The 14,760-nt window shown below is 43.7% G+C and overlaps 1 protein-coding gene across 1 annotated transcript in view; it reads left to right on the forward strand.

Moving 5' to 3' along the window:
• The first annotated feature begins 969 nt into the window (after positions 1 to 969).
• The window catches only part of carm1 (coactivator-associated arginine methyltransferase 1), a 44,722-nt gene continuing 30,931 nt past the window's right edge, over positions 970 to 14,760 (forward strand). Inside the window, 4 exon segments of the mRNA XM_083780712.1 lie at positions 970 to 1,186; positions 8,334 to 8,459; positions 9,185 to 9,291; positions 12,109 to 12,213. Of these exon segments, the coding sequence (XP_083636838.1) occupies positions 1,045 to 1,186; positions 8,334 to 8,459; positions 9,185 to 9,291; positions 12,109 to 12,213 (480 nt within the window). The 5' untranslated portion in view covers positions 970 to 1,044.

Raw genomic sequence — 14,760 nt, forward strand, 5'->3', positions numbered from 1 at the left:
AGTTTTTAAGGACCCACTTTTAGGCCAGTGCACCAGAGCAAGCTTTTGCCTTTTTTTAAACCCTACCCATTTTAACCAAATACATACATACATACATACAGTAGGCTACATACACATACATATGCGGTCTAGTCTAACTTGGACTCGGGGGGTGGACGCCTCTGCCTTGCATAGTCCCCAGTGAATAGACACGTTGCCCTTCACTGGTAACCCTATTTTGGAATTATTTTTGAATATATGAAGGTATTGTGGGCTGGGATTTTACAAAAAAGCCCCCCTTTTAAATACATACATACATACATACATAGGGGGGTGGACGCCTCTGCCTTGCATAGTCCCCAGTGAATAGGCATGTTTGATTGATTGATTGATTGAAATATTTATTAACAGTTTGTAGAATTTACAGTACATTTTAAGCACAAACTCAATACAAATACTGTTAACTGTGAGTGGACGACCCAATTAAGCATTACACTTGTTTACAACAGGGTCCACATTGTTCAATTCATCAAAACATTTAGAGACATACAAATAGACACTTCTATGTAGCTAAAGAACAGAACAGGAATTCATCATATTGCCCTTGAATCACTGGTAACCTTATTTTGGAATTTAAAAAAGCCCCCCTTTTAAATACATACCGTAGGCCTACATACATACATACCCCCCCCCCCCCCCCCCCCCCGTGACTATCGATTAAACGATCAATCGTTAATATTGCGATTTTCATATTGGATATATATATATATCCAGAGAGAGAGAGAGAGAGAGAGATTTCTATGGACACTCTCCCCCTGGCCCCTGTTGTCGTAGGAGGAGGCGGAGGAACAGCAGAGTGATCCTATTGGGAGAGGAGGAGCAGATGTGAGGCGCCAGACCCAGTGCGTGCGCGAGCAGTCAGCGACGCACGCTCTCCTCCTCCTGCCAGTGCTTCTTCTTCTTCTCCTCTGTCCTCTCATCATCAGATCATTACACACACACAGTCACACACACACACGCACACACATTAGAAAAAAAAGGGAAACAAAAAAAAAAGGAAGGAAGATGGCGATGTCGGTGTTTCCCGGCGTGCGGCTCCTGTCCATCGGGGACGCGAACGGAGACATCCAGCGCCACTCGGAGCAGCAGCCGCTGCGGCTCGAGGTTAGGACCACGCAGGACGCCGCGCTGCTCAACCTCTCCAACGGTGAGGCGCCGAGCGGCTGCTCTCTACACTCCGGCGGCCCCCCCGGCCGCTCTCTGGCTCAGCTCGGCAGCGATGCGTGCTAACCGTAGCTTTTTTAGAGTTGAGCCTCATTTCATACTTAGTTGCGTGCTGCTCGGTAAAATGGCAGATCTACAAGCTCACCACGCGTCACTTCGTGACACGGGGGTGAGCTTGTAGATCTGCTATTCACTGCACGCAAACCCCCCCTCTCTCATTTAGCTTCCGAAAAGCTAACCTCGCTTCCCCGCAGTTCCCGTGGGGGAAAAAAAGCGAGGTTTCTACCACTAATGGGGGGAAACGTTATTACAGCAATTACATTGGTATTCGTGTTTATTATTAAAGTATTTATGTTATTTGTATTTTATATGTATTGTTGCAGCGCTTGAGTCATGCAGGGTTTCTATTTACTGTTCAGTGGTTTCTATTTACTTGTCCGCGGCTTAATCCGGTCTAAAGCCGGCCCCACTGTATCCGGTCATTTCCACGCACAGGGACCCAGTTTCCGTATCCGCCACAGACTGGATCCGCAACACTTGCAGAGCGAATATAACCCCACCAGTCTCATTGTGAACGCTAGCCTAGCCACGCTAATGCTAGTTAGCTTCTTTAGCTCGTTTAGACGCCAACGCTTTAAAGGCTGTCAGTGTGAAGCCGTGGGTAGCTGCTGCTGGCACCGACCGTTAGCATTAGCGGTTAGCCTGACGGTAACGTGGCTCGACGAGCCGAGCCGTTGATGCGACACAATAAAGAAGCGGCTTGGCTAACGTGTGGCTTTGCTTTTTGCCCTTTAACCAAAAGTCCCGGCGCTCAGCGCCTCGTGTTAGCCGTGCATCTGTGGGTTTAACTGCTTTAAATGGGCCTGTTTGTGTTTGTTTTATGACTGTAACACAAGCTGTCTTTAGCTTGTTTTTGTTATTATTAGCCCCAGTAACTCGTTTGTTTTGGGACCCGGAGCTGCAGCTTTGCTTGAGCAGCGCTACTCCGGGTTTGTTACGCCGCCATTGGTGACCTTATCGAATTCCGTGAATTAATTAATAAAATCGCCGCATTTCGGCGCACAGCGTGTGAGCGCCGAAATGCCGCCCTAATTGGGATTCGGGTTCTGTTTTGGATGTCACGGCCGAGCCGTTTCTGCTGAAATGGCAAAGCCAATGCCCCTCCGGCGTCGCAGAAGTCGATAGGTCACCTGTTTCGGTGTCAATTTCGGGGCTCTGAGCTTTGCGCTCACTGACTGCGGTCCAGCAGGCTGTGTTCTGTAATAACATCCCGTTCAGTCGCTCTCTCTCTCTCTCGAAAGTAAAAGTTTCGGGACGTGTTGCGTTTCAGTAAACAAGCCTCTGGGATTCCTCCGCCACAGAGAGAGATTCAGTGTTAGTTATGCATCCATATATCTTTGTTCTGATCGTAACAATGGCCAAGCCCCCGCCACCGACCCTCCTTTGTTATGATCGCCCGTTGGGGGGGTGGCAGGCAGGCAGGAGTCCTCAAACTTTTACATCTTAAGGAACTCCAGTTGTGTAATCCATTTGAAGTTGCACTTGTCAGAGTTACAGAAGTGAACTGTTGATTCCATTTATGCACTCTTCAGACTGACACAAGTTCCTAACTATCAGCCATTTAGCTTTGAGGGGGACCCCCCTCAAAGACCCCTGGGGGTTCCTGGACTCTGTTCTACAAATAAATATTGTTAAAATGGCTACATTTTCTACAAGCTCATAACACCTCACACTGCGTTACAAGCTTGTAGATCGTCTATTTTCACAATATTTATATATAGTTCATAATTTGGCCATTGTGGTATTGAAAAAAGTCTTAAGTCATTAAGTTCTGAAATGTGTAGATACCCTTGCCCTATCAAAGTGGTGTAGTGTAGACCAAAACAAACGTGTGTACACTGAAACTGTCTGCATTTATCATTCCATCGTAACTTTGACTTTCGCTCACGCCAACACTCACTTGGGCAGCTAGTGTAGTGTTTGACGTTTAGACATGAAGAGCAGTGTTGTCTTAACGACCAACTGACAGGGCAGTGATGTAAATATGTTTTCGGTGTAATGGGTGTCGAGACCCAGGGGTGGTCTTTTAGATGGATTCCAGGGACATTGAGCGTACGCAAAAATGGCGGCGCTCGTGTGTTTATAATCGTGTTTCTACGACGATTTCTACGTTGATTTTATTGTTTATATAACGTAGGATGAAGTCTGATGTGGCCATGCAAAATGATTGTGTCTGTGGATTTATTTGTATTATTGTTCTACAGCAATTTCACTTTTTTTAGTGTTTATTGTTACAGTACTGAGTACAGTATCCCAGGACCCCCGGACGGTGACATGATTGACTCCTTTCTCAATGTGGTGCATCTAAGGACGCAGGACGCATCACTACAGGCATCTAAGACCGGGCACCCATTTTGGTGTCGGCATCATGTTATGCTTTAGCCATTTAAAAATAGCAGATCTACAAGCTCATATCGCGCCACCGAGTGGCGCGATACGAGCTTGTAGGTCTGCTATTTTTGAAAAATCGAAGAGCGACTGACATTTTTAGAATCTGATCTCAGGTCAGAATGGGTTCATCAGACCAGTGTGTGTCCGGCGGAAACCTCGTATGAATCTGATCTCAGGTCAGAATGGGTTCATCAGACCAGTGTGTGTCCGGCGGAAACCTCGTATGAATCTGATCTCAGGTCAGAATGGGTTATGTTAGGGCATGTCCGGCACACCTTTTGTAGTCTTCTTTTGTAGACATATTCAATATTATGCTACAGGCAATTGGTTGAAATAGGCTCTCAAGCTGTGCTGAAATGGGCATGACAGCACACACCTAGACATTAATAGAAGATCTGAACAGATTAATCACATTAGAACTATCATCTGTGCGGCCTGGGCCGCGTCTCAGCCGTCCAGGCACCTTGCGGCCCAAGTCTGGCAGTGTGCCGCGGGTTCGACTCCCAATCCCGACGGCCTTTACTGCATGTCACCCCCCATCTCTCTCCCCATTTTCTGTCAGCCTACTGTCTGTCCCTCTATACAACATATGAAATAAAGGTGAAAGCCACAAAAAAATAATATATATATGTATATAATCATCTGTGCTGATTAGACGACTCGTCTAATCAGCACATATGAGATATATATATATATATATATATTTTTTTTCTTTTTAATTATTTTGCCACTGTGGCAGAGCAGGCTGCAGTGATGGGCCTGTTGCTACAGTAGCAGCAGGCTAATGGCTACACTAGCATGTTTCATCCTGTTCACATACGGGATCCGCTCGCATTAGTCCGACAACGTTGCTTTGTGTGCCGTTAGGGACAGTGTTAGTAATGGGGCGAGTCGGACCAACTTGCCGTCGGAATAATGAGCCGAGCCCCGCAGCAGCTGCTGCTAGCTGTGGTGGATACTAGGCTAGTGATTCAGCCTTGTTTGTTTACAGTGGAAGTAATGCGTTGCCAGGTTTTGTGAGAAATGGGCAATAAAACCCATAAGGCCATCATGTTGTTCACACCACATGCTATTTCAGCCCCTGTTAAATATCACCACTCTAGATGAAACTCAAATTGAGTGGGTGGAGCGCTACAAATATCTTGGTTTCTGGTTGGATAAACTCTACATTTTAAATTTCATATTGATTTGTGCAAGAAGCTTAAATTAACTTTGGGCTTCTCCTACAGATTGAAATATTTTGCCAAAATAGCAAGTGTTTGGCATTCACCCTTGCTTTGCGTTGCTTGTGGATTGGATGATTGCACTTTCCCACAATAATGAAAACACAACACATATTGGCCATTTTGACACTCTGTGTGTAAGATGGGGAAAATGGCATTTGTACAAGAGCAAAGTGTATATCAACCCACTTTTGGGTGTCATGGTGGCATTAGGTCCCATATTCTGAAGATATGAGATCGCCCCTGGCTCCAGAATCTCATCCCAATATCTCACTGCATTGACATTGCCTTCAATGATGACAAGTTCTGTCTTGCCTGTGAGAGAGATGCAGCCCCAGACCAAGCTGTTGTGGCTGCGTATGGATCTTTCAGAAGCTACAGAGTTCCCCAACACGGAGTGTAAAATTAATAAAGTGTAAAAATGGCCAATCTGTGTTGTTGTTTTCCATATTACTGTGTGAGTGCATTCATCCAATCCACTAAGCAACGCAAAGCAAGGGTGAATGCCAACAACTTGAAGTGTGTGGGTAGAGCCTCCAAAAACTCGGATTGGCCATTTTTACACTTTATTAATTTTACACTCATTGTTAGAAACTGTAGCGTCTGAAGGGTACACTGGCTTTAGTTTAGACATAATATTGGTCCGACTGTCATTAGGCTGACATTGTCCGACAACCTACCTTAACCTAACCCAAACGTACAGAGCAGCGCATGTCCGACCGCATGTCCGTCTGTCGTTTCCGCATGTCGGTCCGTTGGTGTGTCTAATCTGCGTGTGCATCACCTGTGTTGCTCATCCTACAAACACCCGACCCTTACAAGCTAAGCTATACCTTGTTCTAGAGGAGACTAATCAAAGATTAAAATGATATACAATAAAATACAAATTGGTATTACTAAAATGGAGAAATAATGGACCAAAGTTGACTTTCCAAACTTTTGTTGCTGAGTTTATAACTATTTGGGGGTCTTTCACATGAAAATGTTTGAGAACCACTGATCTATGAAAGTTATTGTCATCTAATCTATTCCATGCATTTGATCATCAGGATATGACCTAAGGCAAAACAATTGATCATTCACTTTCGTCATACAATTGTTTAATTTATATTGTAGGCAAGATGGTGCCAATATGTAATATCCTGCAGCCTTCATCTCGCCGTTCATTAGTTATTACTATTAGTTACTTGCACATTCACAACTTTCACCCTAAAATTCATAAAAATAGCTGATCTGCAAGCTCACAATGCATTGCAAATTTGCAATACAACATGTTGTGAGCTTGTTGGCCAGCCATTTTCACTACTTCATCATATGAAAATGTATATATGATCTGAAGTGATTTAGGATGTGGGAGATCTGTGAGGACAGAGGAAGAATCAATACAACAAGATATCCTTGCTCAGTCAAATCAAGTCATTTGAAAGCAAAGTCAGTTTAGGGGTTGCACAGCTGTATCACCTGCCACTGGACATGTAACAGATAGTTTAGGGGTTGCACAGCTGTATCACCTGTCACTGGACATGTAACAGATAGTTTAGGGGTTGCACAGCTGTATCACCTGTCACTGGACATGTAACAGATAGTTTAGGGGTTGCACAGCTGTATCACCTGTCACTGGACATGTAACAGATAGTTTAGGGGTTGCACAGCTGTATCACCTGTCACTGGACATGTAACAGATAGTTTAGCACAGCTGTATCACCTGTCACTGGACATGTAACAGAGTTTAGGGGTTGCACAGCTGTATCACCTGTCACTGGACATGTAACCGATAGTTTAGGGATTGCACAGCTGTATCACCTGTCACTGGACATGTAACAGATAGTTTAGGGGTTGCACAGCTGTATCACCTGTCACTGGACATGTAACAGATAGTTTAGGGGTTGCACAGCTGTATCACCTGTCACTGGACATGTAACAGATAGTTTAGGGGTTGCACAGCTGTATCACCTGTCACTGGACATGTAACAGATAGTTTAGCACAGCTGTATCACCTGTCACTGGACATGTAACAGAGTTTAGGGGTTGCACAGCTGTATCACCTGTCACTGGACATGTAACCGATAGTTTAGGGATTGCACAGCTGTATCACCTGTCACTGGACATGTAACAGATAGTTTAGGGGTTGCACAGCTGTATCACCTGTCACTGGACATGTAACAGATAGTTTAGGGGTTGCACAGCTGTATCACCTGTCACTGGACATGTAACAGATAGTTTTGTATCGCTTGTTGTTCTGTCCTAGACTTATTGGATGCCGTCACTGTACACGATGTCCGTAGGGTTTTGCAATGGGGTTGTGGCTGCTCCATCCAACACTTTTCTCCAAAGATATCTTGGAAACTACTGGCTGAATTGTTGTGGAATTTGCCGTGCAATAGGGCTGGACCCCTAATACTATTATATCAAAGTGTTGCCTTAGGTTAAACATGTTCTTGTTTACTGTAAGTCGCTCTGGAAGTCTGTCTGCTAAATGCCTAAATTGTAAAATCTAGCAAAAAGTGGTGATGTGACACATTGAGTTCACAATGATGAATTGAAAAAATAATATCTCTCTCTAGATATATATATATATATATATATATATAAAAATCCTCTCTCAGTAAATACCGGAAATGGCAGATCTACAAAAGCAGTGTTGTGATCTTGTAAATAGGGGTGGGCGATATTGAGATAAATATCGTATCCACAATACAATGTCTCCATGATATGCCTTGTCATAGAGATCGTATATATTGTGATACAGTGACTGCACATTCTATGATTTTCTGTTCTATACCTTCATTGTTCACTGTTTTGTTTGCCAAAAATAAGTATTTTGGTCTAAATGGTCTGTTACTCCTTTTAGTTTTTGTTACCTTGTAGGTGCTTGTACTGTTCAGGAACTTGATAAATAAACATAAAAACCTACATGGAAACAGAATTGTGATCTTGGATCATATCGTGTCATATACAATATTTTCAGGAGGAGACATGTGTGTTTACACATTTTTAGTTTTTGTGTGTTTTCAGGAGAGGAGACATGTGCGTTTACACGTTTGTAGTTTTTGTGTGTTTTCAGGAGAGGAGACATGTGTGTTTACACGTTTTTAGTTTTTGTGTGTTTTCAGGAGAGGAGACATGTGTGTTTACACGTTTTTAGTTTTTGTGTGTTTTCAGGAGAGGAGACATGTGTGTTTACACATTTTTAGTTTTTGTGTGTTTTCAGGAGAGGAGACATGTGTGTTTACACGTTTGTAGTTTTTGTGTGTTTTCAGGAGAGGAGACATGTGCGTTTACACGTTTTTAGTTTTTGTGTGTTTTCAGGAGAGGAGACATGTGTGTTTACACGTTTGTAGTTTTTGTGTGTTTTCAGGAGAGGAGACATGTGTGTTTACACGTTTTTAGTTTTTGTGTGTTTTCAGGAGAGGAGACATGTGTGTTTACACGTTTTTAGTTTTTGTGTGTTTTCAGGAGAGGAGACATGTGTGTTTAAGTGTTCGGTTTCACGGGACACGGAGTGCAGCCGTGTGGGGAAGCAGTCCTTCATCATCACACTGGGATGCAACAGTGTCCTGCTCCAGTTCTCCTCCCCCGCAGGTACACACACACACACACACACACACACACACACACACACACACACACTTCTACTTGCCATAATTGTGAGGACCTCAACATGTTGGGACAGCTTTGACTAAATTAGGGAGAAGGGGGTAAAGTGAAAAACTAAACTAAATTACTGACATTTCTGTTTCTAACATGATTGTTTTTATTTTTGTTATAATATCAATACCCCCCCCTGCCTACAGGTTGAGAACCACAGATGAGCGTAAACAATGTTTAATAATGCGTAGAGTAGACAGTTGTTTTGCACATGGTGCTCAGCACTAAAGGACACACGCATGCACGTGCACGCACACACACACAATTGTATTACTGTGCTGTGATGACATTGAAAATGGCCACAAAATAGCAGAAATATTGCCGATCTACAATCTCACGACGTGGCACATTTGTCTGTGTTTGCCGCAAAGCTAAGTATAATTTGGGCATAACGCATCTTAACACCTTTAAACCAAACCTCTAGATGCATATTCTCAAACATACAGTAACCTTAACAGATGTTTTCTTAATTATAAACCTCAAAGTCTGTTTCTCAGTGAAACCATTATTTTGAAGGTTAACCTTTTGCAAAGTTATTGTAGAGGCAATTGTTTCAATCCATTGTCTATTATGTTTGTCCCAAATTGTGCTGTTGGGAGCTCTTGACGGTGTGTGTGTGTGTGTGTGTGTGTGTGTGTGTGTGTGTGTGTGTGGTGCAGACTTCTCTTCCTTCTATAACCTGTTAAAGAACTGTCGTGGTCACAGCAGTGAACAGTCCGTCTTCAGTGAGAGGACAGAGGAGTCATCAGCTGTGCAGTACTTTCAGGTGAGTGGCTCTCCGTATCAACTAGGGATGTCTGTAACGGATAACTTCTCTCCATATCAACTAGGGATGTCTGTAACGGATAACTTCTCTCCGTATCAACTAGGGATGTCTGTAACGGATAACTTCTCTCCGTATCAACTAGGGATGTCTGTAACGGATAACTTCTCTCCGTATCAACTAGGGATGTCTGTAACGGATAACTTCTCTCCGTATCAACTAGGGATGTCTGTAACGGATAACTTCTCTCCGTATCAACTAGGGATGTCTGTAACGGATAACTTCTCTCCATATCAACTAGGGATGTCTGTAACGGATAACTTCTCTCTGTATCAACTAGGGATGTCTGTAACGGATAACTTCTCTCCGTATCAACTAGGGATGTCTGTAACGGATAACTTCTCTCCATATCAACTAGGGATGTCTGTAACGGATAACTTCTCTCCGTATCAACTAGGGATGTCTGTAACGGATAACTTCTCTCCGTATCAACTAGGGATGTCTGTAACGGATAACTTCTCTCCGTATCAACTAGGGATGTCTGTAACGGATAACTTCTCTCCGTATCAACTAGGGATGTCTGTAACGGATAACTTCTCTCCGTATATCAACTAGGGATGTCTGTAACGGATAACTTCTCTCCATATCAACTAGGGATGTCTGTAACGGATAACTTCTCTCCGTATCAACTAGGGATGTCTGTAACGGATAACCTCCCAGCCGGTTAGCCGACAGGATTAACTGGGTCATTAACGGATAGTGGTTGATATTTATTTTTAATAGGCTACCTCAAATGTAATATGCATGTATAGGCTACATAATTAAAGTTGGTAGACGAATGGTATACATTTATTTATGCTCCTTTTTAAAAGACAAACAAAAAAGCAATATTTAACAATATAAATAAATAGTTGTAGGCTTAATCATCAATAAACAACGCATCGCATCTGCATGATGCATGCATCTGCGCGTCTACAGTACAGAGGTCCGCCGGTTCTAGTCCAAAACATAAATAAATCCAGTCCAGATCTGAGCAACCTATACCTATAAAGCCACTGGACGCATGGGCTAAGCCTTTTTTATTATTAAGGAAGATCAGCATGCATGTCACCGTGTTCTGTCTGTTGACTTTTCGCTGACGAGAAAACCCTCAAACATGGATAGCACATGGCTAACTTGATAGCCGTAAGCCGTGCCAGTGTGGGGACTCGGGAGACGGATAGGAGGAGGAAACGGAAGCGGCTGTAAACATTCTCCCTCCAGGCCAAATGGCCAATAATGGATTTAATAATGCCAAGTAGGTCTCTGCATTTATACGGTCGACATGTGTTCATCTCGTCTCGCTGTCAATCGCTTACATTTTGACTACCGCAAAGCTACCCTTGTAGCCAACTAGCCATTGAAGTCCAACAGAGAACTTTGGGACATTGAGGGGGCAGAAGACAGAGCCCGAGCGCTGTTCATGCAGCCTGGAGTGTGACAAGCTGGGCGGCGCAAATAAGAGCAATTTTAGGCATGTGTGCAACATGACTACTGTTTTAAAGTATTGTACAGTGACAACTACAGTCTCTGTAATGTTTATGTTGTACTATTACTAAAAACGATCTCAAATAAAGGGATTTAATTATCCGTTAAAGCTGATAAGAATATTCGGATGTTTCTTAACGGTCGGCTAACCGGTTAGCCGGTTAACCCCCAACATCCCTAATATCAACCATCTATTCTTAGTAAAAATGGCCCTGAGTTGCGAATGGAGTTACATTGTGCGGACACAAGACTCATGTTTTGTATATGTGATAATGTGAGTGAGGTCTTAGAGCGCTTTGTGCTTCCGTTTGTTGATAAGCTTTATGGAGATGCTGATTTCCTTTTACAGCAGCACCTGCCCACATTGCCAAAACTACAGATAATTGGTGCACTGACCATGGTGTTGGTGTGCTTAATTCATTGACTAGCCAAATGGCATGACCTGAACCACGCAGAAGAGAATGAATGTTGCATGAAGGTGTGTGAGACACTAGACTCAACAATAAAAATGAGTTTACGGCAAAGCTGGGCTTTCATAACACCTGAACAGTGCCACAAGCTAATCGCGCCCCATTGATGAAATTATGTGTTCAAAAGTAGCCCAGACTAAGTATTGAGTATGTGGTTCACATTTCTGTATTAACCCATTCTGACCGGGCACCCATTTTGGTGTCAGCATCATGTTGTGCTTCAGCTATTTAAAAATAGCAGATCTACAAGCTCATATCGCGCCACCGAGTGGCGCGATATGAGCTATTAGGTCTGCTATTTTTGAAAAATCAAAGAGCGACTGACATTTTTAGAATCTGATCTCAGGTCAGAATGGGTTCATCAGACCCAGTGTTTGCCCGGCGGAAACCTCGTATGAATCTGATCTCAGGTCAGAATGGGTTAAAAACTCAAGTTTTCCACTTTATGCACAATGTCTTGAGAATATATGAACGTTTCACTTCACAAGACCACAGGCCATGCATTTGTTACCTTCAGAAATAGAAGAAATCGACACTCCGCACGCAAGCTCATGACGCATCACAACTCTCAGCTTGTAGATCTGCTATATCCACTATTTTTCAACTGATGCATTTTGTATATGAATGGAAACTTCTGACGACTATGCTAAATTATTATCTCATAATTGTGATTGTGGCGATTATGTAATAATTGTGACGGGCCCAATTAAAGCTCTAGTCCTTATGTGTAAGAAGTGAATGTATACTTTAAAAGCAGCTACTTGTCTCTGTCTCCTACAGTGTAATGTATCTGACCATGGCCACGTGTCTCTGTCCCCTACAGTTTTATGGCTACCTCTCCCAGCAGCAAAATATGATGCAGGATTATGTTAGGACTGGAACCTACCAGCGAGCCATCCTCCAAAACCACAACGACTTCAAAGACAAGGTAATGTTTTAAAACCCTCCAAAAGCACACTGGCTTCAAAGACATGGTAATGTTCTAGCCTACGAAGTCCATCGTTCAAAAAGACACGGTCATGGTTTTGTGCTTTTGTTTCATCGATCTATAAAGATATATCCCTGATCTATAAAGATATATCCCTGATCTATAAAGATATATCCCTGCCGCCCTTTGGAACCATGCGTCAAACGCAACTATGAGCTAGCCACTCGTTTGTGGCTAGCTCTTAGTTTTGATCTACTCATTGTGTGTCCAACGCCAGAATGTAATTTTGACAAAAATGTCCACCACCCCCTGTCTTTTGTTAGAGCAAACTGTCTCCTAATGCATGTATGCCCCATATTGAAACAGGACGTCTACTACAATTAAAACCATCATAACACATGTGTGTCTATTGAAGCAGGAGGTCTACTATAATTAACCCAGGAGCCCATCTCCTGTTTCTGTAGCCATGAGGCCCATAGGTCAGGAGCCTATCTCCTGTTTCTGTAGCCATGAGGCCCATAGGGGCAGGAGCCTATCTCCTGTTTCTGTAGCCATGAGGCCCGTAGGGCAGGAGCCTATCTCCTGTTTCTGTAGCCATGAGGCCCATAGGTCAGGAGCCTATCTCCTGTTTCTGTAGCCATGAGGCCCATAGGGCAGGAGCCTATCTCCTGTTTCTGTAGCCATGAGGCCCATAGGGCAGGAGCCTATCTCCTGTTTCTGTAGCCATGAGGCCCATTGGGCAGGAGCCTATTTCCTGTTTCTGTAGCGTGAGGCAGCTTGATGTACAAGTACACCCCCTGGACATGACGCTAGTATGTCGCAGGGACTTACCCCCCAATCCAACCCTTGATGCTGAGTGTCAAGCAGGGAGGCACTGGGTCCCATTTTTAGAGTCTTTGGTATGACCCGGCCGGGGATTGAACCCCAACCTCCCAGTCTCAGGGCGGATACTCTACCCACACGGCCACTGAGCTGGTAGCTAAAGTATAACATAATGCTTAAAACACCAAAAGGGGTTCCCTTCCTGTATGGGTTAAAACCATCATAATGCATGTATGCCTATAGCAGGAGGCCTCTCCACTGTTAACCATCATAATGCATGTATGCCTTTAGCAGGAGGCCTCTCCACTGTTAAAACCATCATAATGCATGTATGCCTATAGCAGGAGGCCTCTCGTCTCCACTGTTAAAACCATCATAATGCATGTATGCCTATAGCAGGAGGCCTCTCCACTGTTAAAACCATCATAATGCATGTATGCCTATAGCAGGAGGCCTCTCCACTGTTAAAACCATCATAATGCATGTATGCCTATAGCAGGAGGCCTCTCCACTGTTAAAACCATCATAATGCATGTATGCCTATAGCAGGAGGCCTCTCGTCTCCACTGTTAAAACCATCATAATGCATGTATGCCTATAGCAGGAGGCCTCTCCACTGTTAAAACCATCATAATGCATGTATGCCTTTAGCAGGAGGCCTCTCCACTGTTAAAACCATCATAATGCATGTATGCCTTTAGCAGGAGGCCTCTCCACTGTTAAAACCATCATAATGCATGTATGCCTTTAGCAGGAGGCCTCTCCACTGTTAAAACCATCATAATGCATGTATGCCTATAGCAGGAGGCCTCTCCACTGTTAAAACCATCATAATGCATGTATGCCTATAGCAGGAGGCCTCTCCACTGTTAAAACCATCATAATGCATGTATGCCTATAGCAGGAGGCCTCTCCACTGTTAAAACCATCATAATGCATGTATGCCTATAGCAGGAGGCCTCTCCACTGTTAAAACCATCATAATGCATGTATGCCTATAGCAGGAGGCCTCTCCACTGTTAAAACCATCATAATGCATGTATGCCTATAGCAGGAGGCCTCTCGTCTCCACTGTTAAAACCATCATAATGCATGTATGCCTTTAGCAGGAGGCCTCTCCACTGTTAAAACCATCATAATGCATGTATGCCTATAGCAGGAGGCCTCTCCACTGTTAAAACCATCATAATGCATGTATGCCTATAGCAGGAGGCCTCTCCACTGTTAAAACCATCATAATGCATGTATGCCTATAGCAGGAGGCCTCTCCACTGTTAAAACCATCATAATGCATGTATGCCTATAGCAGGAGGCCTCTCCACTGTTAAAACCATCATAATGCATGTATGCCTTTAGCAGGAGGCCTCTCGTCTCCACTGTTAAAACCATCATAATGCATGTATGCCTATAGCAGGAGGTCTCTCCACTGTTAAAACCATCATAATGCATGTATGCCTTTAGCAGGAGGCCTCTCCACTGTTAAAACCATCATAATGCATGTATGCCTATAGCAGGAGGCCTCTCCACTGTTAAAACCATCATAATGCATGTATGCCTATAGCAGGAGGCCTCTCCACTGTTAAAACCATCATAATGCATGTATGCCTATAGCAGGAGGCCTCTCCACTGTTAAAACCATCATAATGCATGTATGCCTATAGCAGGAGGCCTCTCCACTGTTAAAACCATCATAATGCATTTATGCCTATAGCAGGAGGCCTCTCC

Source organism: Protomyctophum parallelum (genome assembly GCF_964188405.1).
Source record: "Protomyctophum parallelum genome assembly, chromosome: 13".
Classification (NCBI taxonomy): Eukaryota; Metazoa; Chordata; class Actinopteri; order Myctophiformes; family Myctophidae; genus Protomyctophum; species Protomyctophum parallelum.